This window comes from Rhyacophila brunnea, unplaced genomic scaffold (assembly GCF_057557595.1).
Source record: "Rhyacophila brunnea isolate RB1 unplaced genomic scaffold, BYU_Rbru_1.0 scaffold_5, whole genome shotgun sequence".
Taxonomy (NCBI): domain Eukaryota; kingdom Metazoa; phylum Arthropoda; class Insecta; order Trichoptera; family Rhyacophilidae; genus Rhyacophila; species Rhyacophila brunnea.
Genome location: NW_028233170.1, coordinates 33137955 through 33162255, shown reverse-complemented (window position 1 = coordinate 33162255; position 24301 = coordinate 33137955). Strand labels below are relative to the sequence as shown.

General features: G+C 30.3%; 2 protein-coding genes across 3 annotated transcripts in view; one reads left to right on the top strand and one right to left on the bottom strand.

Moving 5' to 3' along the window:
* Mct1 (Monocarboxylate transporter 1) overlaps positions 1-24301 on the top strand; it is an 89795-nt gene that overhangs the window by 56326 nt on the left and 9168 nt on the right. For both annotated transcript variants that reach the window (XM_085956119.1, XM_085956120.1), the window contains exons 3-5: positions 11460-11579; positions 20624-21802; positions 23981-24181. In XM_085956119.1, the coding sequence (XP_085812245.1) occupies positions 11460-11579; positions 20624-21802; positions 23981-24181 (1500 nt within the window). The remainder of the gene's footprint in view (positions 1-11459; positions 11580-20623; positions 21803-23980; positions 24182-24301) is intronic.
* The window catches only part of LOC147066339 (uncharacterized), a 615499-nt gene that overhangs the window by 582036 nt on the left and 9162 nt on the right, over positions 1-24301 (bottom strand). The window lies entirely within an intron of this gene.

The following is a 24301-nucleotide window of genomic DNA, read 5'->3' as shown; positions in this document are numbered from 1 at the left end:
TATATTATGCAGGTATATAATATAATATGGAAGTTAGTTAGGGAGGGCGGGTAACTTATATTATGTAAGTATGGTAAACATGATAGTCTTAGAGTTCCATGACAAAACAGAACAGTGACAAAACAGAACAACGATAAATATAACTATGACCTTTCAGGAAAAATATAAATTTAATATTGAAATTGTCCTATCTCTATTATAAATACTACTATTAGCACAGATTTTCAATACGCCATAATAAATCAAATTATATATACCTAATTTCTGCATTCCTAATCGCTAGAAAGCCTCAAATAAACGGGACTTTGCCGGCAAGCTTAGGATAATATATCATCTTAATCAATATAATATGTTCAAAATGATCGTGTGACTAGGTACAACGAAATAATGACCTAACCTAACGTAACCTAAATAGATTCCACAAAAATTAATGTCAGTCTTAGTTATAATACATTTGAATGCTTCTACGTACAGTAATTATAATCTATTCTTTAGTTAGATTTATCTTAAAATAACTAATAAATTATTATTATGTTATAAAAAAACGTTCTAACATTAATATTGTATACAATCTATGCCTATTTTTCGACAAGGAGAAGGGATACACTGATGAAGAACTCCTCCCGCGCAAAATGAAAAAAAATACAAATTATGTAGGACGTAGGTGAATGAAATATTACTTCTTTATCTGGAAATCGTGAAAAGTATATATCCTTAATTTCTATTGATCTCCATTTTAAACAGGGCCAAAATAATTATCAATATATTAGAAGTGTGTCGTAGTTCCTCTCGCAATTTGGTGAAGAAACGTAGTATAGAGTTTTTTTTTCTATTAATTACTTTTAATAGTAGCGACAGGTCGCAACAACTCATAGCTGACCATGAGTAGTTATAGCTACAAACCAACTGTTCATCACTTGACTTATAGTGCGGAGTATCTGAATATGGGAATTGTGGCCAGAAGTCCGGTTAGATATACTAGACCGGCTTATGTCTTTCTTTCTCCTCCCTTCATACCATAACAAAAAATGACAATAATAAATTATTGTATTATGTACATTTTTTCGAAATGGACCCCCCTTAACTCACACCATTTTTCTATGTGCGCGTCTGATTAATATCCTTGTATTATAAAGACACCGCAATTCCCATATATTTAATATAATATGAAATATAAAATAATATGTTTATTGTTTGTTCATTTCAATTTTGAATTTTGATAAAGTTTCATATTTTGGGTTCGATTTTAATTTGGTATTCTTTTGTTTGACTTTTCTTCTGTCAGAATTATTTTCATTTTGGCATAATATTGTACGCCTAGATGTGGTTATTTTGATATTGAAAAATGTAATTATTAATATTGTTATTTGTATAAGTAAGTAATATCGATTAACAAGGCGAACTCGTGCTAACCCAGGTAATTCAGCTAGTTATCTAATATTTCTCAATAATTGTGACATTTTTGTTTAACTTTTAATTAATCCAAACCAACAATACAAACTATAAAGGATTTTATAAGAATAAAAATGGCAAACCACTATTTCTAACATTCCGTAAGAAATGGTGGTAAATAACATGCGATCTTATTTATTTTTTGACCGAGAGCTAAAAGCACATAATATTTACGTGAAATGAAGTACAAAGAGACGTATGCGATTGACGTGCTATTTTTTGTTGAAAGGTGAAAACCTTGTTAATTGCATTTTCTTGTGCGAAAAAATAGTGATTAGGCATTTTGGTGTGTGAAAGTTATGTATGACGTCATCAGGCCGCTAGACTAATACAAGTTTTTTTGACAGAACGATTATTTCTATACAAATTTAAGCAATGTTTTTCTCTAAATAGTCAACACAAACAACATTTCATAACAACATACACAACTAATTATGTATTCATAAAGTTAAATATTAAATCTGTCTTCATAATGATTCTGGATTGGAACCAAAATAAATATTTTCATTTTTTCTAAGGCGTACGGATTATTTCATTTGACGGTGAATAAAATTTCTGAGTATACTATCAATCATTATCTACATGTTAGGGTTAGACCATTGCATTACAATATCTGATGACAAAAGTGGGATGTTTGACAAAAATCTGTAAGACTCACCATTATTGCAAGTTATATATTGAGTTCAGTTTTAAGTACATACAATATGTACTTATTATTAATACGACAAACATCTAGCGTTCTACAGACGCATTGGAGAAATGACATACGCAACCTTATTACAATGCAGATAGCGTTCATTATAACGTTTTTATTAGGTCGTATTCTTATTTGTCCGGTGGTTGTATATATAATATATCAGAACACGATGCCAATGCATTTTTAATACTTTTAGCCATCTTTAAGTAGAATTGAATTCATATTCAGTTAATTCTGTTTTGTGTGAAAAGTTATTTCGGAAGAAATCCGTAATCCAGACCACTATTATTGGTTGCTAGGGGATTGGGGTCCTAGCAACTAAATTATTAATATATACGTGCGTTACTATGGAAATCAATATGAAATGTCAAAATGACATTTCAGTATTATTTCTATCAAGTACAATTTTTTTTTGATCGTTTAAGCTAGTCAAGTCAAGTTTATATGATTGAACAGAAAATTTAAAAACGTTGTATATAAAAAGTTCTTTTTATCTTGTAATTGTTTATTTTCTGTCATTTTATTGTATTCCGATGGTTTTTATTACGTATTTTATAATTATTTTCTTTATATATGAATTTGACCTAAATACTATACGGCCACTATTTATGATTCAACAGAAAAATTAAAAACGTTGTATATAAAAAAGTTCTTTTTATCATGTAATTTTTTTTCTAACACTTTCATCAGTGTTTATTTGTTAATTACGAAACAAATTGTTTAAGTAGATTCTGGCAGACTAAAACGCATTTTTCTGTAGAATGTAGTGTTCTAAAATATACAATTATTCGTTCATTTATACGTCAATTCTATCAATACAGCGAAGAGCGATTTTCTTATAGAATGGCATACATAATTCTTCAGTCATCGAGATACCCCACCTCAAATTTCTAACAGTGAAAAATCAAACCCCAGTCAGTTTTTACTGGCCATGGTTGATTCGCTTCCAAGCTCTTTGAGCTTGGACTGTTCACCCGTCCAACATGTGCATGTGGCGAAGAACTACATGATGCAAGTCACATCCTCTGGTAAAGATTCATTTCAGGAATCTGAAAACATAATTCGTTATTTTATAATATGACAAAGCACATTTCTATAGCTTAAAAAAAATTCGGTGTCTTACTGCGGACGTAAAGATATTTTCACGTAGTTTTTGTATTTCCGTATTGTTTAGCTTTGTTTTTTGTATTATATTTATATATATAAATTCTTTTTTATTATTTCTCCGTGTCTTTGTTTAAAATGGCACTTTTTATTAACTTAAGTCGACTCAGTAAACTCACTTAAAACACACTTGAGAGTACACAATTTTATTTTAATTAATTAGAAAGTAAATGAATCACTACAATGTAAGAGATACTCATAAATCATTCTACAAACTACAATGTATTTTTAGTGTAGTTTATCAAATTAATTATGATAATATTTACTTCAATAATAACTCTACGATAAAGCAGAGAATGAATTCAAAAGTATATTTAGTTTGTTTCATGTAAAACGTAAATAAATATGTAACCGGTTTGAATAAACTTTTTCATTATAAAAATAATATTTTAGTAGGTAACACTCAAAATTGCACAGAATCTCGTCAAACAGTGATAGACGAGATATTGAGACTGTGCCAAGTAAACCATTGTGTTTAAAAATATTTTTTTTTCACCAGATAGGTAGGTCATTAACGTAAAACATTTTTTTTATAAAATTCCACTTTAACAAATGGTTTAAGACCTAATTAAAATTAGCACAGTGTTTACACGCGATGCCTATCAATTTAAAGTAATTATTACTGACTACAGGTATTTTTTTTCATTGTTGCAAATACTTGTCAGGCATGCCAATAATTAATTATTATTAGCAAACAAGATGCATTTACAATCAAATATTATGTATAACATGTATAATATAAAACGCATCCTTGAGAAAAAAAAATGTGTTACACAAATTGCATTGCTACGAGTTAGTTATAGACAAGTCATGAACAAAAACAAACCATAAGTGCAAGTGAGAAAGTATTCGGCACGCTTATATCTCCGCAATATGCGTTAGAGTAAGATAGAATTTCTACGGCTGAATTAAATATTTTTTGTACGCGTCTCCGGTAAATATTGATTTAAATGACTACATTCATTTAAAAATGGCGAGCACGTGTTGCTGAAATTTATTGTTTTGTAATAAATATAAAGTAAGTGGTAATTATTTGTAGTTAATTTTGTAGACAATTTGGTTAACTATGTTGTGTTTAAATTTGGTAGCCGTACTGAGAAGGAACATGATGGTATAACGTTTCATAGTTAAGATAATACTAATAAAATTGAGGTTATACTGTACGTTATACGCAAGAAATACGGCTCTATTTTGTTGAACAATTCTCACCATCTTTATATTATTACTCTGAGGTTATGTTTTATTTTTTTGTTTAATAAAAAATGTGCTATTGACGTTTTAATAGTGTTAACTTAGATCCAATTCTTTGTGACAACCCATTAATCACATTTTAATGAAATAAAACAAAAGATCTATTGCTAAAATAATACAAATCCAAATGTTAATTTATTAACAATCAGGAGTGGTTCATTCAAATTAGAATGACATCAGTTGACATTATCAGTCGTAAACTTTTTTTCTGTCATTAAATTTGTTTGCGTACCTCAGTATATTATTATACTATGTTGTTTTATTTTATTGAGAATGTTTATCACATTTGAATGTTCAAAAAATCTTTAGAATTATCTTTAAATGTGTAAATCTTGCCCATTTTTTGAATAATAAAATGCCTAATTCTTTTCAAATTTCAGATCACAGAGATTATCAATATAATTTTGTATTGTAAATATTTCAAAATAATAATATTGACATAAATTTTACTACTTAATAGTTTTATAAATGCTTTTAAAAAATAATAAATATAAAAAATCTTAACACCACTTCACATGGACGTACTGAAATATGACTATATTAAAAAATATTAGAACGAGAGGTTTAAAAGAATACTATTTTATGTAATAAAAATACTTTATGCAGTCATCAAATGTGTAAAATAGATATAAAGGATAATAAGGCTTCAAAATTATGTAACTAGATTATCTACAACGTTTAAGGAATGTCCAGGATCATGCTTTGAAAATAGCATAAAAGCTCCATTTTGACGTACGCTGAGCATGTCCCCCCTTATTTTATTCCGGCACAAGTAACATTTTTGTTCCCAAGCGAGCATATGAGTTGTTTTGGAGTAGAAGATTAAGAATATTGTAACTCATTGGCTTCTTATTAAGTAGCATAATACATTGAAAAACAGGATATGATACTTACTTACGGAGGAAATAAGCACAATTGTCACATTATTGTAGTAATGAAAACTCACATGCTATTCTTGCAACACCTTTACATCCACAAAAAATAACAGTCCGATATGATTTATAGTTTGGAGGTGTAATTGGACCTAGGGATTGCAATACCGAATGAATATATCAATACCAATATTTCGGTATTTATAATTGAATACCGGTATAATACCGGTATTCGTCATGACATATTATTATAGAAACAAAGAAGTACTTATCAATGAATATAATTATTAAAATCTATTTAAAACACTATTTTATAGCAATCTGAAGTACCCACCTGCATTTATAATGTTGACTTTTATAAATATGTATAAGTCTTAATATTTTAGAACTGCTAATTTTTACAAAACTCTGGGTACAGAAAAATTTCTATGAAATCCAACATTTGTGGGATGTACTATCAACATTGGATCAATAATTATAGAATTATTGGAAATATTTGCTATTAATATTTTATTTTTCGAAATATGTTAACTTTACTCATCGCGACAATTATGTAAGTACATTTAACGGATTTTGTTTTAATGTTATTTAATTTTTGTTAGTTTGAGTCAATATATTTCCGTTTTGGCAGCATAAAACTTGTATACTAAATTTAATATACAATATAGTAGAACGTAATGAAAAGATAACATTAAATTAATTTTTGAAAAACATATACTTGTATGGATTCTAAATACTGAAAATACCGGTATTTTGGATTTCGAAACCGGTATTTCGGTATTGATACATAATTGAATACCGGTTTTCAAATACCGGTATTGCAATCCCTAATTGGACCATATTTTTTTGAAAATTGAAAAGTTCTGTCAATGGAGACCGCTACAGAAATATGAGTACTGATTTTTTTGGCATGAATTAGATGATTTGATCTAGACGATATGTGCTTCCAACAAGATGGTGCAACATGCCATACAGCTCAAGACACAATCAACTTATTGAGAGAAAATTCACTGAATATCTCTTATTATATTACGAAATTTTCGGCAACCACCAAAATATCTGGAAAAATGATTTAGAAGAAGGAAAGAGAGTGGTTCGATTTTTAAAAAATACTTACATATTTTCCCGATATTATTTTACTAATGAATTTTCCGCCGCTGCGGAAGAATTAAACTCAGCTTTTAGGTCTGATGTTCTGACAGGAAAAGTTTAATTATGCCATTATGATATGATAGCCCCCGCGTGTGCTTTCATATTGTTATACTACTTTCCTTTATGATAAACGGATTTGCTAATGATAATGCCACAATAAAGTTGGATCAAATTCGCCCATTAACTTTAACCCAGGAGCTTTTAGGCCATGACTAAAAAGGGCAGAACTAGAACATTATTAATAATAAATTTCAAATTTTAAAAGTCTTATAACATATAAATATATGGTCAAAATTTTAATATAATATTTATTAGTTACGGTTATATCACAACGTAACTCACGGTTTTGGAGTGTTCGGTATGTACAGGCACGGTCACCTTGTAGGTCTGTGTTTATTGGCTTTGGTGAATTTAATGTTGAATGTTGTTGGTTTCACTGTTGATATGATACTAAATTAAATGTCTGCAGGATAAACTTATATAAATTTGAAAGGATTTGGATATTTAGTGGGGATTAAATACACAATTGGTGCAAACAATACTACATGTATATTATAACGTATAACACATTTATGACTGTCTCTGTGTATATTATTGTTCTTTTAATGTGTTATAATCAATTACCCAAAATGATACACGATTGAAGACTGCTTCATTTGTCGCCTCTGATGTGTTCAAGTCCTGCGTATTGCAAAAATGGCTCGTAATTTTTTTCAATATGTATTTTATTCGCAACAACAATTGAATGGGTGGGCGAAATTTTAACGATTATTCTTCGTAAAAAATATTTACTGACTCACTGTTTTATTTTTTCGAATGCAATTGCGTACTTTTACATAATATGTAGAGGAAGAACAGTCTTTTCTGGCATTGCAGCCACAACGAAATCACTTTGCAATGATATTAGTATCATTTGAGAGTAACGATACCAACACCTAAATGCCACAAGAATCTGACACCATTCTACAATATGACCGTGTACGACTTTTATGTTAATATATTTTAATATTTACGAAATAAAGTTGATTTAACACAAGTTTTAATGTAAACTACATTTCAATATAAACAATAATGTGATAAAGTTTCGGCATATTATATTTTAAAATGTCATACCTACATCTAAATCTCATGTGTTTTGTTTGCTTTCCGTTGAGACGAACGAATTTTGGAATAATACTAAATTCGTAATTAATTTATGTCGCATTTTATTAATTCTTGGTAACTTTAAAGTTTTTTTGATAAACGACTTCTTTTAATCAATGAATAATTCACATTAATTGAGAATTTAACATTATATATATTGAACATACATAATTTCAAAACATCCCATATGGGCCTCCTACTTAAATACGATGATTTTAACTAGTAGTTTACATGATGTGCTTATCAAATTGCGTTACAACGTTATGTATCGGTTTTTCATATTAAATCAAGGTAATTTAAGGTATTTTTTCTAGTAGGTATATGCATGAGATGTTTTCAAACTACGTATGTTCAACTTTAAAGTTGCCCGTCGACACAAACAAGAGGTCGCGTTGACCCCGCCATCGAAGGTGTAGGACCCAGCCAGCTGTTGTGTTTAAGTCGGCGGGAGCACTAATGAAACCATTGATATTTAAAATAAGAATAATCTAATTTACATATCAGCCATTCAAACTATTAAGGTTTAATGTGGCATTTTAGTATGCGTTTTATATCTATTAATAATCGATATCTATTAAAAGTCGAATATAATAATAATCTAAGTATTAATACATTAACGCATCGAGAAAACAATGCTGCCAAAACAACAAGCATTATGTTGATAACGATATTATTATTTTCTTTAAATATTATCATAAAAATATGACATCTAATCTTGATGCTGTGTTTTCATTTTGGGAATTTTGTAGAAAGTGTTGATATTAAAAATGCTGTACCTATTTAATAAGTTTATATTATTTTTTATCTCTTGTTATTGTTATTATATCGGATATGATAATAATATTATAAATATGACAAATTTCTTAAATCAATTACTAGATAATATATTGATGTAGATATCAAGAAAAAATTATGTTCGACTTCAATAATAATTCTTGAAAAAAAGCCACTAGCTATATAAAATGAAACCGATATTATTGAGATTGCAATTCCGGTATTCCTATTCCTATTTTTTCAATATTAATACCACAGTAGGAAATACAAAAATATATTAATTTAAATTTACTTCCGGACATTATGATTAAGTAGGAAAGAAATTTTATAGTTACACAATAATGACTGATAGATTTTGACGAAAATACGCTATTTTTATCAAAACTAATACTAAAATTCTGGAATTCCATTAAATTAAATAAACAAACACGTAATTCTTTATCTACCATCTGTTCGCATTTTATTATTATTATTATGACCATGAATACTGAGCAATCTAATTCACTAAGATAGCTCAAAAAATGTGGCTTTGTGCACAGTATTCAAGCATATTAAATTTTCTTCCACTGTTATTATCAGATGTGCACCGTCGTATCTTGTGAAATGAACTGATAGCCCACAAGTTCATTTGATAATAAAGTGACAATTATGGCAATATTTCTACTGTCTTCTGTAATTCTGAAAATTGAAAAAAATATTTGAGGATGCGTCTACGCCTGGAAAGCAATCAAGAGTTTTTAACTTTTCCGGTCAACATATCTGACTTGTGATTCATTGACATCTTTCATGGCATATTTGGAACCATTCAGACTCTGGCTAACCAGATAAGCTTGGTCCTTATCATTATAAAAGAAATGTTGTAATAATTTATCTAATCAACAAAAACATATATTATATTAGATTTCATTTGGATTTTCAAATTATAGAATTTAATTTTGAATTGAAGATTTCGTTGTGGATTATATTTTATATAATCTCTTTAAAAAATAACAGTTTACATTAATTTATGTGGTAAGCTGACGGTAAGCATGATTACTATATCTGTCATAAAAGAGAATAACAATAATTCAAATCTTGCTTTTAATACATGAGAGATTTTTACCGCCTTTTTTTACAATATGTCATAATAAGAGATAATATTTTTACAACGTTAAGTTATTAGTGCTATCTAAATACTGGTCTGTGCCATTACAATAAGCAAACTGATAATCAAGAGTCAAGACGAATGCCAAAAACTTTTGGCCGGCGATATCTCCACGAGTTGAAAACGTGCTTTTGACAGTAGGAAAACGAGAACTCCCAACCGTTGAACCATTTTTATTATTGTGTTCTCACAGCGATGCCTGGAATTGATGTTGTTCTATTCTATTTCTAAAATTTAATGATCATGTTCTATTTTCAAAATATTTCTCGGCACTGGAAATCTCGATTGCCGTGTGACACAAAAAAGTGAACTCAATTTTTTTTAATAAAGTTTATAGCCTGCATAAGACTTATAAATAATCTTCAGTAATATATTATTCAAGACGTCAACTTAAATAAAAGACAAATAAATAGAAAATGCACGTTTACCTGAACCAACATAATTGCATTAACCTTATATTTCACTGATAATCAAATAATAAATGACCCAGAACCACTCCGAAGGGGTATTGTATCTACAATACTGTGACCATATATCTATTCCTTATTATAAAGAACAGTCCTATGTTTGATCGTAATATTTAGATATTTGAAGAAGTAATTACCAAAGTGGCTATTGTGGTAATTGAAGGCTTAATGGTAATGCTGAAAGGTAATGGGGTGATAGGAGGATGCTAGATTTTGCAAAGGGGACAAAGAATACAAATACTGATCACAAGTTTTTTACCCGCCTGTATCATTATACATTGTGTTTTAAGTAGTTATATGTTTTGCTAGACTAAGAACACATTCTGCATTTAAATTAATTTTCTCAATAGCTGTCACTTTAAATATGTAATTTGTAGTGTTTAAATGATGCATTCTATAAAATTAACTTTGATAAGGTATATAGTACATTCAACTAATACAAGAAACGCATAACTTATTGGTTTTTTTTTTAATTGAAGAAAACTATACTTACATTTATTTTTGTTGTAGGCGATATTAAAAAATATAACACTATAAATTTTATTTTGTAATGCTCAATAATTTAATCAAAATTGTCATGCAACTTTAAATATAAAGCAAATTAATATATTAAAAAGCTTTTATCTCTGTTATCATACTATAATATATTATTATTTATTATTTTATAAGACCTAAGATAGATTACAAAAAAATATATGCAAAAGTTGTCGTTTTTTATCAAATTTGTCCTATATTCCTTGTTGTATATACTAGTAGTAAACGCATTTATTTTTATATTGCACTGTTACTGAAACCTAAATGAAAAAAAAACATTAATGAAGGTATTTATATTATTGACAAGCGGACATTAGAAGCACATTTAGCATTTTTTTCACAAGTAGTAGATATTTTTATGTGATCCAATTTTCTGCTTATATAAAAACAAACATTACATTTAAATGATTATTCATCAGCATGTGTAATTTTATGTATTTGAAAATGTATGTCTTTCTGATTGTACAACGCAATTATAGTATGGGTAAATAATCCTTGTAACTGTTTTTTTTTCTTATGAATATATTTTTATTAGATCTGTTCTTTATTTTATTCAAGTAAATATGGTCACCAGAAATATACCCGAAGTGCCTTTTATATTCCACCCATGCGCATGCGCGAATTAAAATTTCTAACGAGGTAACCATGGAGACGATGAATTTTAACGTGTATTGCATCTATATTACCCTTCAGCGAAATTCTAAATTGGAACTCGATTTTATAATGTTCAAAAATACGACTTCTTCGATTGAACGATTAGTTCATTCAGTTGTTTTATTATTTGCTAATTTGAATATTTTTTGTTTCAGCCGATGGGATGACATATTCGTTCGGAATATTCTACTTGGAATTTCTTGACTACTTCAACGAGGGAAAGGGCTACACTGCATGGATAGCGTCAATTTTGGCTGGGGTTACATTATGTTCAGGTATGTTCAATTATATATAATGTATTAATTTATATTTAACTACATAGTACATACTCACTTGTACATAAATAATTCAGACGCGTTGTAATAATTTATGAGTACATAGACATTAAAGTAACGTCAAAATACCATGCATAATTATCAAAATAAAAATCTGAATTACAGTGCGACTTTTATATCAAGTCTTCTACGTCACTACGGTCGTTTCTGGAACTAAAACCCGCCTCCCGCATTTCCTTCCCCTCTACTATATTCCCCGCGTCCATAATTCAGTGTGTGTTTTATATCGCGTGAAGTTTTATGAACATTTAAATGCCTAAAACTTTGCGGAATCAGACGAATTATTTCAAATTCAGAAGTAGTAAAGGAGGAGAAACTGAAAAAAAAACTTTTAATTCCGATCAATAGTGACAGAGTATCTGCTATAACAAGTCAACACGCAAAGATCACGTGACGTAGGAATTGTATAAGTGCGCAAATGCTTTTTTATATACTTACTTAAGTGTTTACGCAAAAAGATATCCATGATTTTATAAATGGTATAAAAATAATTGAAAATAAAGAAATTGAAAATATATATACTAATAACAGTAATAAATAAAATATTATAATTGACAAGGAAATACCACCTATTCAGACCATATAAGCATTTACAAAAGAGTTTAACATTTTAGTCGATAAAAAGTTTTTTGATATCCTTTGATATACACACTCTACATTGTTAATAATTTAACATGATAATGATTTAAAGTTTCCTTCCCACAAACCACAAACGCATGAAATAAATAATTATGAAGGTATGTTAGAGTGTGACTCACCCGTTATTAGTAACCAAGTTAGTTATTGAGATGTTCCCGTTACAAACTGCATAATATAATATAATGCATAGTATCATTATGTAATACGTCTTGAATAAAGGTTTCTCCAAACTGACTCCTATGACTGGATTTTTCTACGAATTGTCTCTTCTTTGAGCGTGTCTATCTCCATTTATTTTTACATAGCTTCGTTTTTTTGTCTTTACGCGTTTATGTCCAGCAGGAAACTATCCACAGCACGCTACTCTAATCAAAGTTTTTGAAACTCTCTTTAATGGGCATCCATGTCGCCAACTATCATAAGTACACAAAAATATGTCAGCAGGGCTAATAAATAAGCTTGACGGGAGAATAAAATGCTAGATTTTCTCAAATCTAAAAAATGTTTAAAAACTATTATTTCAAAAAATAAGTCATAAATATTATTTTTACCACAACTAATAAATAAGTCACAACTAAAAAATAACCCAATTAAGAAATATTGTATATTATAACATTTATTTCATTGGTAAGATACTGCACAAAAGGCCGGCATGTTGATTTTAAAACAAATCTGACTTTCTAGCTTTTTAATGAGAAGTTTAAACCGATCAGCGGTTCTCATATGTGGTAAATTTATTTACAAAAGTATGAAATTGGTTGAATACACATGACTTGTCTTAAATTTCTTTTCACGATTAAATGATCCATAATTTCAGTCGATTTTTCCTACTACTGTATACTGTGAAAGATCATTCAGTGTAATGCACTTCATAACAAACAAATATTTAAGCCAGTTGGCAGTGGTGTAAACTTAGAAGCAGCAATGCGGCTCGCATTGGTAAAAAGGAGTATTGTGGAATTTCCATTTGCATTATTTTAAAATAAATAGATATGTACTAAAATGTTCAAATGTCTTTTATTAAATGAATAAATTGAAATAAATTGACTCATTTTTTTAGTAAATATAATTTAGCTTTAATTTTTTCAATCACAACAAAAGTGAAATTTGGTGGGGCCACCAGACGTTTCCACCGTTTTTTGTGAGAACCACTACAGTAGATGTTAAAGTAGATGCGATAACTATTCAAAAATTCTATATCTGGCAAGAAAAACACTACACACTAGTAGGTGATAATTTTTTGAAGAAATTATTCAGGTTGCCAAAAATAATAACTGATATGCGAAGAATTCCATGTGAACTCAACTATATACACTTATCAACTCAACTATATACTCAACTCAACTATATATCTAATATATATGTAGTTTTATACCTTTTCCAGAAGATTGTCGCTGACGAGGATCTCTTTTCGGTCAGAAAAGCAGTAAATAATGCCTTATTTTTGCTACACTTATTGTTAAGCCTATTTTAGTAAATTATATTGTTGACTACTCAATCGGTTCAATACAACTAATAAAATAATTTCTCCGTTAACAAATAATAACAATAAAAATCTAGCACATTGTGAAAGTAACTATTTTGGCACTCGTATATGTATTGATTACAATATAATATATACCTATATCAAGATTTTTTTAAATAGTACATAGTGTAATAATATTACTTTATATTGTATTTGATGTTGCCAATCAATTTTATATGGTGCAGAACTAAAGCGAATGAACATAATAATGATATGCAATTTAAATGTTTATTAGAAAGTAGATACCGTATCTATATTATAGTATCAATATTAATAAAAAAAATACCCACGCAAGTAATAATTTATATATTTCAGCCAATGACGTATTATGTTCAGCAGCAGTTTAGATTTTTTTTATCTCACTGACCTGACTACCAGGGAATTTTCAATGATAAGTATATACTTTACAAATACTCGTATCATATCAGTCCAATCGTGAATACTTAGCCTAGTTTTACACGCAGCGAATTTTATAGTGCGATAAAAATTCGCGTATTTTTTTCCGACAAGCATTTTTTGCAGCTTTCATATTTTGCCGTATCACTATGGCCGAGCCACTCGGTGACACTTTTGGGGTTGAGCGCGCCTACTGCACCCTAGCTCTCGACTTTGTATGGGTAAAAATTGAAGCGGTTTAGGCCTTGGACGTAGGTAACCTAATGCCCATTGTCACAGCTCTATTAAAACTAACCTCCGGTTCGTTTGTGATTATGGATTTCATATTTATTTTATTTAATCATTGTGATTACAAAATCTGCGGAAAATACTTCGTCGACGGCGGTTAATATTCGCGTAGTAAAATTCGCTGCGCTTTGAAATAGGGATTAGTGTTACAATATGTAATGTTTTTTTATACATGTACAATATAATAAATAAATAAAAAAAAACTTTTTTCTACCATGTACCTGTGAGGTTTAGCAGTACTTCAAATGACTTACGAATGTCTTATTCTGAGTTCTATCGTAAAGGTCGTCATTGAAAATTCTAGATAAATATGAATAATTTATTGTGATTCTAACTCCCAAAGAATATCGACAAATCTTTATTAATAGAATTCGCAAAAAAATAAATGCGTATACCATCAAATGAATAAATTAACCAACCTTATATCGTCGCCTCAAAAGCAAAAGGACACTTGCGCATAAATTGAGTTTTGAGAAAAACGCGTTTTAAGTGTTTTTAGAGTGAAAAAAAATCGTGGAGAGGTTGTTGCCCTATATTTTGAAATGAAATTTGGAACACATGTGACATAATTACTTAAGATTGAAATGCAATTTTATTTTTTTTTATAATTTGTCAATTTTTTAATTTTAAGAGGTTTTAAGTCACATGTTACCTTTTTTCTATATGCATTTATGATTAGCATTATCTTCATCTTTTGAGTTGCGAACGTCTACTTTACGCTTATTGTGATCTTCCAAAATATTTATTTGGGTCTCTTTGTCCGCTGCCAACATGTTTTAAATTTTTCACAAATTTCACAAGTGCCCTTTTTCTGCAACGAAATTATTTTTTTTGTACAAAGGCCCTTACTCGCTTTTAAATAATTACACTTATTACCCTTTTCCTATATTATTTTTGTAAACATTGCATATAGTTCCTAAAATCGTGTACATGTTACCTTTTTCCTACACATTAAATGAAGATTAGTTTACAAATACACAAGTAGTAACCTTTATTTTCTTCGCTTAATTGTGAATTCATGGGTTTTGCTTCACAAATGCCGTTTTGCCCAATGTAGAGAAAAAAAAATACGAAAAAAACTGCATTCATAACTCAAAACCGTCATAATTGCACATGTACCCTTTTGCTTTTGGGGCGACGATATTATGTTAAAAAAAATGTAATCTCCGACCATAAGAACTGAGACAAAAATTTCTCTCCTATATTTTCACCAGAAAATTTCAAGAATTTTTTAAACAACCAAAAGCAAATCTCTTCTACTAGAGATCTAAATATTCCGAAAAAATAGTATTTTCATTTCGATGCGAATCGTCCAGTGCAAATAAAGTATATGTATGTCCATGTTATGTGACTGTTAAAATAGGCCCCGCAAGTAAGCGTTTATTTTATATATTTTTATTATGTCTTCCATTGCTCTTTTTGACAGTCTATCTCACATTTGACTGTCATAGTTCCTCCAAACGTCTCATGAAATGAAACCAGGGGCAATGTGAAACATTTAACACGTTTTTCTTATGGAGACAGCCCGTTTTATCTCGAAAATTGTATCCACAGATTGTCATATCTGTGACCCTTGAGATTTGTTTCCCTTTGGAAGTGTCTCTTCACGTACGCCCCATAATATGCACGTTTCATTTAATATGAGCACTTTGCTATGTCATAATATGGTTTTATTGTTCCCTCTCACGTCTTAGTATTATGCCCTGCCATCTACAGATTTCGACTGCGACGACTCCCCGTTAGGTTATGTATAGTAAACAATTATAAAAAGTAGATTAGAATACCAATACATATTTATTTTGTATATTTGTGAAAGTAATCCATGTATTATAATACACCTCATTTTTTTACCGTTCGATAATAAGATGATATGGGCCTCTGCAAAATGGAATAAACAGATTTTTTACTAGAAATAGATGTTAGCCACTTGCATACTCACTATTAAGTCCATACTCTCACTCCAAACACAAATTGGAAAACAATATGTATATTTGCTGGACCCAGGGTTCGAACCTGGGACCCACGAAAATATAGCCGCTCTGCTATCGTGGACCGCTAGTACATAATAACCCAAAATAGCGGGCGTCAATTTGTTATTTTCGTCTTCAATTAAATGAAACAAATTGGAATACCAATGAAAAAATTTTAATACAATAGCATTGGTATGACTTTCTTTGCTGAAAGCTTTTCAATGTTCATAACAAGGGAACTTCAGAGAAATCTCTCATTTCCTTCGCCCAACAGTGACTATGAGAATTTCCCGCATCCATGTCAAGAGTAAAGCTTTCTTATCGAGCTTTTAATAATAGCAGGTCGAGCTTTATGATGCGAACTTGGCCGTGAGACTTTATTATTATTATAACAACTGCAGTTGGAAATGTGCATGTATTTTCTGAAGTGGATACATGACATATTATTACAAGGGTTTAATATATGTGGGATTTATGTGGGCTGCCCTCTGAATAATTGATGCTCGCAATTGAATTATATAGACGTATAATACACAATAATAATTATGGTAAATTCCATAAATGACTTTTTTCTGCCATTATGAAAACAAATAAAGATAATAATGTGTATTCATATAGTTACGAAGAGAGGTGTGATTTTTTATTGATTCTACTATTTTACCAAGAATAATTCTAGTATTTTGAAAAAAAATAATTTAATTAAATTTAATACAGGTTGTGTACTTTAATTGTGTTAGAATCAATGAGTTCAGGCATTTTCTGACATTCATAAAAAAATATTCAAATAATAACCATATTAGTTTTAAACTAAATAATACCCTGATAATGTTGTTTTCATGCGTCAGTGAAACGATAAAATGCAGAATTTTAAGAAACCTTTGCGCATATCAAGTCTAATCTAATCAATATAATATTCTTGTATATTTCTGTGAATCTAAGCAAATTTTTTTCCGTTTATTTACCAAATGTACAGAGATATGAAAAGCCATGTCAACCAAAATATCGAAATATTTGATAGTTTAATTATAGTGGTGGTGAATCTATGCACTCGTGGCACGTTTGGCAGGAGTATAAATTTTGTTAGCACGCTAAAAAATTGTAGAACCATGTAAAAATTCTAAAACCTCAAGCACTGGAACGTAGAACGTCCCGATTGACGTAGCACTTAGTAAAAGTGGCAATTTTGACGTGTATTTTTTGGGAAAACTTAAAAAAAACTTTCGTCTTATTGGTATTTTCATTTTCGACGAAAAAGAAAATATGATAGAAAGAAAGATGTCAATTTTGAGATTGAAAGCCGACAGCAAATGTCTCGAAACTAATTACATGGGGAAATTTCAAAAAAATCCCTGACTCGCCATTCCATTATTACCAATTACTATTTAGTTTTTTGTTACCTACACATAAAAAGGTTCGCCATCCCTGGCCTAATATATTATTATGGGTAGAAATTAATCACACATCGCGTTAGTCAAAATTCACATGATCAAAAAATATTCAAACATTTAGAGAATAGTTTTTATATAAACTAAATATGTAATACCAGACAAAAGTGACGTATCACAATTAAAAAATATAAGTGAACTTAGTTTTGACAACTAGTCAGGTATAAAAAGGAGGAAATTCACAAAACGAAACAACAATGGTCGGCTAGGGTCACGTCATTGCGCGAGACGTCAAAATATTTCAGATCTGTCAAATAAAGTATGATATTACTGTAGAAATCGTCGTTTTAACAATACGATTAAATATATTATGTACCTAGGTACTCATGTTAAAATATTAATTTAATCTAAAAAAAGAGTAATATATATTCTCAGTCGATACATCAGCTATTCATTTTTTAGTGTTACAATAATCAATTGACAAGTGAGAACTGTTTATTTCCATTTTGAAAATCTACCATTTCACAGTTATCGTGTATCATTTGTGAAAACAGTCTATTTAATGGTTCGAATATAATATTCCACTATTATTGTTTTTATCTCAAGGTCTATTATTTTTCATTCATAAATACTATTGCTATTTGATTGATATTCGAACGGCATCATCAATGTAAGGGGCTAGTTGTACCCTTTGTGAGAACAGGCAATTTATTAGTGCTCCCGATTTCATAATTACCTATTTATCACGGAAACAAAATTAATTAATCAAACGAAGCAAAGTTATTTTTTCATACTTATTCATTATATTGTAATGCTGTTCTCTTAGACGTAAAATATAATATGTTATGAGTATAACGAGTATCTCAACAAAGAGCTGTTGCCAGCCAAAATAATTTTCGGGGACACGTGTCTGCAAAGTTTATGGCAGAATCTCGCAAAAGACAAAATGGTCTTTGTTTGTTATTTATTTTACTCGCATGCGACATGATAGTTTACCATTTTGTTCATTTGCGTGATGCATAAATAACAATCTCGTCTGACGATTTAGTTTAGCAATATAAATTGAATGTTGAGACATTTCGTTAAAACAATGTAATATATTATATACATAAACTTTTGATTATTGGATTACTCAAATGTATACAAGCACGCTTCGTTTTATTAGATAACAATGAGGAAACCACACCCAGGAACATGCGAAAATCGTATTTGTGTTTGTTCAGTTATATCTAAAAAAAACTACTTGTTAAATATTGAGAAAACTTGCAAACGTTAGAGACAACAAAATTAATAGGTAGTGACGACCCTAGGTGAAGTGCCGCCCATAAACAGAATTACAATGCCGTTCCCTTTCATATTTAGTTTCAAATTATCTTAAATTTCGTTAATACACAAAAAATCTTTGAATTGACATACATACCAATTATTGTTTCCGATACAACAGCTCACCATGAACTGTGATTCGGCGAACTTCATACTTTCATACAATTTTTCGGACACGCAGTTCTTTCACTCACAGAATTATTGAGCTCCTGTGTCAGGGGGTAACCTTTTGGGCCGTGACCGAGATAAGGGTAATATCTCATCTCATATTGTTGGCAAAGATTTTTTCGCCTCACTTCATGTTGTTCTAAGTGCGTTATTTTCAAAAAGTATCTTTTATAATGACCAGAATCGAGATAAAGAAGTCTATTAAGTGAAATAGCAAAAGTATTGTCTATAATCTGTGTGAGTTTCATCAAATTGATCAAAAAGTTTTTTTAGATATAACTAAACAAACGCTCATCGAGGCACACACAACAATTAGAATTGTATTATTAATATAAAGTTTTTTTGGACTAGTCTCTTTTTTTCCTTATAGAGTTATTATTAGAGTTTATAATTTAAAATGTAAGCATGTATTATTAATTAAACTAAAGTTTATAGTTATAACTTATAACTCAATTACAATGATTAAGAAACCAATATATTAATTTAGGATTATCAAGCTTTGGAGAAAATTATTGAATTCATAAAAACTTGATAACTAAACCATTAAATATTCTGATTGACTAATATCAGAATAGTATCACAAACTCATCTCGAAACATTATATTATTCATGAATTCGAGGAGACTATATTTTTCATTTATTTTCTTCGTGATATTCTTTTTACGAGAGACACTTATGCATAAATCCTCCAATTCTACGAAAAACATATATCTGAATACGTCACGTGAATTCAAAAAATATAATAATTTTTTCTATGTATTGATTTTAATATCACATTTTTTGAAATATACAAGCATTTTTTTAAACTGTTAAAAATTTCTGCTATTTTCCATGTATTTTTTTATCTAGTGGAAGGACCCATTGGATTGGGCTAATATAACCTCCACTTTATCAAATTATCAAATTTAAATTTCTTAAAACTATGCATCTAAAGTTGTACTTAGTATGTTATTGTAATATGTACAATAAAGAATGCTGAATAATTCTTATATCTTGGGTTATAATTCATTGAGTAAAAAATAGTTTAATTAAATGGTTATATTTGAAATACATATTTAATAATAACTACATGAAAAACATACAGACATAAGTATTATAATATGAAGAATCCTAGATTTTTTATTGTGATGATATGCGTTTGAATCACACTTGGTCCAACATTTGTTATTTTTCTGTTGCTTATAATTTATAATTCAGAGGTTTTTCAAGATTATTTATTTCATTATGTGTATTGAAAAAATGGTGTTTGATTACATTTGTTTTAAACAATTATTTTCTTTAAATTTCCAGGTCCCATCTCAAGTATATTCGTAAACTGGTACGGTTGCCGACTGGTGACAATGTGGGGCGCAGTGCTGGCGTCGATCTGCGTCATAGCGAGCGTTTTCGCCCCGAACGTCTTGACCCTCTTCTTCACAATAGGAGTCGGCACCGGCCTTGGCTTCGGCCTGATCTACTTGCCCGCCATTGTCAGCGTCACAGTGTACTTCGAGAAATACCGCTCCCTGGCGACTGGCATCGCAGTCTGCGGATCTGGATTCGGCACCTTTATTTTCGCACCATTGACAGAAATTCTAATATCAACGTACGGGTGGAGAGGCGCCATGTTGATTATTGGCGCATTAATTTTGAACTGTATCATATTTGGAGCCCTTTTCCGCCCACTAGACAATGAAATCGTGGATAATTATATTGAACCGCCGACGGAAATGACAGTTCTGAATCAGAGTGCTATTCGAGATTCAAAAAACACGTTCCAGCGCGAAATATCCGACGTTCAAATGTTATCGAATGGAGACTCGATACACAGATCTCACAGCACAGACCACATGAGATATAAGCCAACTATTCATACACATAATGGACGTGCAAATGGACAAGCTGTTTCCAATGGAAAAACTAAACCAGACAATGAAATAGCTAGATTAGCTCTCAGTCAACCTATGCTGAATCAAAATGTAGACCAAACAATACGAGCGAGGCGAAGCCAGTCATTGAAAAGGATCGGAAGTGGAGTTATGTACAGACCTGATGTTCTTTACCAAGGTAGTCTGCTCAATTTATCAGGACATCGTAGAAGATCAGCCACTCCTGAAGAACAGAACTTTATCAGACATGGATCAAAGAACAGTATCAGATCTCATGCTCCACTACCAACTGGTATACCGACCACAGAAGACTTCCGTAATACTCTTGCGGATATGTTGGACGTCTCTCTCTTCACGGATCCGATTTTTATTATTTTCACGGTGTCAAATTTCCTGACGAGTATAGGATTCTACATTCCATACGTCTATATCGTGGCACAGGCTGAAGAACTTGGCATCCCCAAGGACAAGGCGTCTTACCTTTTGAGTATTATTGGAATTGCAAATTCAGTCGGCAGAATAGTTTTAGGATATATATCGGACAAACCCTGGGTCAACAGACTGGCTGTCTACAATGCTTGTCTTACGATTTGCGGAATAAGTGAGTATTTATGTATGTTTTTAACTTATATACGTATAAACTTTACAGAAGAATAATTCTTAACAGTTAACTACAGTTCTGATGATTAAACTCATGTCGATCTAAACCAGATAAATTACAGACAAAATTTCACACCAAGGTAATAACGTATGTTCCTATTCATCGGGATACAAACAACATCAAAAGATTTCATGTCTTATAATTTATACGTCTAAAAGTCTACAATTTATTGCTAATTTCAATCATTCGAGTAAATTGATTTTATTTTCCGCTGTCTAATAAAAATTATAATAACATAGCGTTCGTGTATTCTTGCCCTTGGTAATGGCAAACGTTCAAAATATTTGGCAAATAAAATCGTTTCACAGCTGATCACGCCATGTCTTCGAAAATTTCTTGAATATTATTTCTTGCACGACATTTCGTGCGTGTATTTATTTTTAATATTCGTGACTAGAAATAATCTACCAAGCTTCATATTTTCATAACATTGAACTGTATTTAGATATAATCTATCCATCCATTGGATTTGGAATATTAAACAAATAATATATCCTACTTTATTTTGTTCATACTGAGGCGTAATAAAATATTTAAATCAGTAATATAACTAATATTTATGCTAGTCATGTCGAATATATGATACCAGATTGATTACATAAGTCCATACTGCATAGTACTTACTTTTTTTGTCGCAACTCAAAACTAATTATTTGATATAGGTTCTAAGATACACAGAATTTCGAATAAAAAGCATTTGTAGATGAAGTCACAATTTCGTTATAATGGTGAAGCATAGCCATTTAATTTTTTGTATACAAGCCACGCATAAAATTTTGCGCACAAATCTCAGTAGTCCTCTTTTACAGCTTTTCGTATAAAATTAAACTTACTTTTGATTAAAAATAAGTAAATCAATCTTTTTTGTATTAATATTAAATAACATATTATTGAAACTATCGTAAATAATATTTGATGATAGTGCTCAAAAAGTATCTAAAATTAAAATAAATACACCATCTAACCTTCTTAATGTAGATTATTTAACTACTACGTGATATATATATATTTTAATTATAAACATATTTTTAAATGTCTAGTGAGATAAACAGAAAAGTAACAATTGCGTAGTATTAATATGACACCCACGATGGCCGCATGGCTCAAATGCCGGCCTATAAAGTCGAGGGTCCCGGGGTCAAATCCTGTGTCTGGCAAGTACACGTGTTGTTTTTCAATTTGTGTACGAGTCAGAGTATGGACCTAATAGGTTGAGCAAGTGGCTGACATCCATTTCTCGTAAAAATAAAATCTCTTAATACAAACCTCTACTCTGTGGAAGCCCATATGATCCTATTAGGATCGGACATGGTCGAAAGAAGTATTAAAATAATAACGATACAGAACATCTGGTTAAGGTTAAATTATTTATTTTCTATCATATGGACATATTGAAATTAAATAATGGCTAGGTAATATGACCACCAAGTTTTGATACTAAACTTTCTGCGTGGCTTGTGTACTTAAGATTGGCTATGGTTAGACATATGATTTACGAACACGTAAAACGAAGTATTTTTTTTTTTGCGAACTACGTGCATAACCGGAAAGCACTATTATTTTTATTGTACACATTGAATACGACTTCGTTTAGCGCATGAGTAGATTACATATTTTCTAATATCATGATTCAGAGGCTATTCTAAATTATGGTAGAAGTGTGTTCAATAAAAAAATCTCTCCATTCTTAAATATCGTGTATACATACTTACTGCAGAATAAAAAATATGTTAAATATCATCAGGAGGTCATTTTCAAATGTATTCAACTCCTTACTGGCAAGGCTAGTACACCCTCTAAAGAGAATTCACCAAATTCAATATCAAATCGTTTAAAAATGACTTAATTTTCAATAGTGAATAAATCCAGGTTTATTTTCAAATAGCGTTAAATCCTTTTCAGCCAACACGTCATCGTAAATGTAGATTCCATGTATTATGATTTCAATGAAAGAGATATTAGTAAACACCAACCTTGAAGGAGGAGTGAAAAAAAATATCTCATTTTCTCATGATTTGACCAAATTTGAAAATTACCTCTCGATATTTTTTAATATTTTAAATTTTTTTTAAATTTCAAATTTAAATATAATACTCACTTTATATTATTTACTTTCAGGTACCACCATGAGTGTATTATGCACAGGCTTCTACTCTTTAGCGGTTTACGCCAGCGTTTTCGGCTTCACAATTGGAGCATACGTCGGACTTACCTCCGTCATCTTGGTGGACCTCCTGGGACTTGAGAAACTGACAGACGCATTTGGACTTCTACTGCTTTTCCAAGGCGTCGCCTCTATCATGGGCTCACCAATGGCTGGTAGGAAATACCTCTCATTTAATACGTTTTCAATCTTACCCTCTCCATAATGTCAAGCAATGTTACACAATATCTTTAAAGTGTTATATTTCAGTTAATGCACTTTATCCACTACATCGT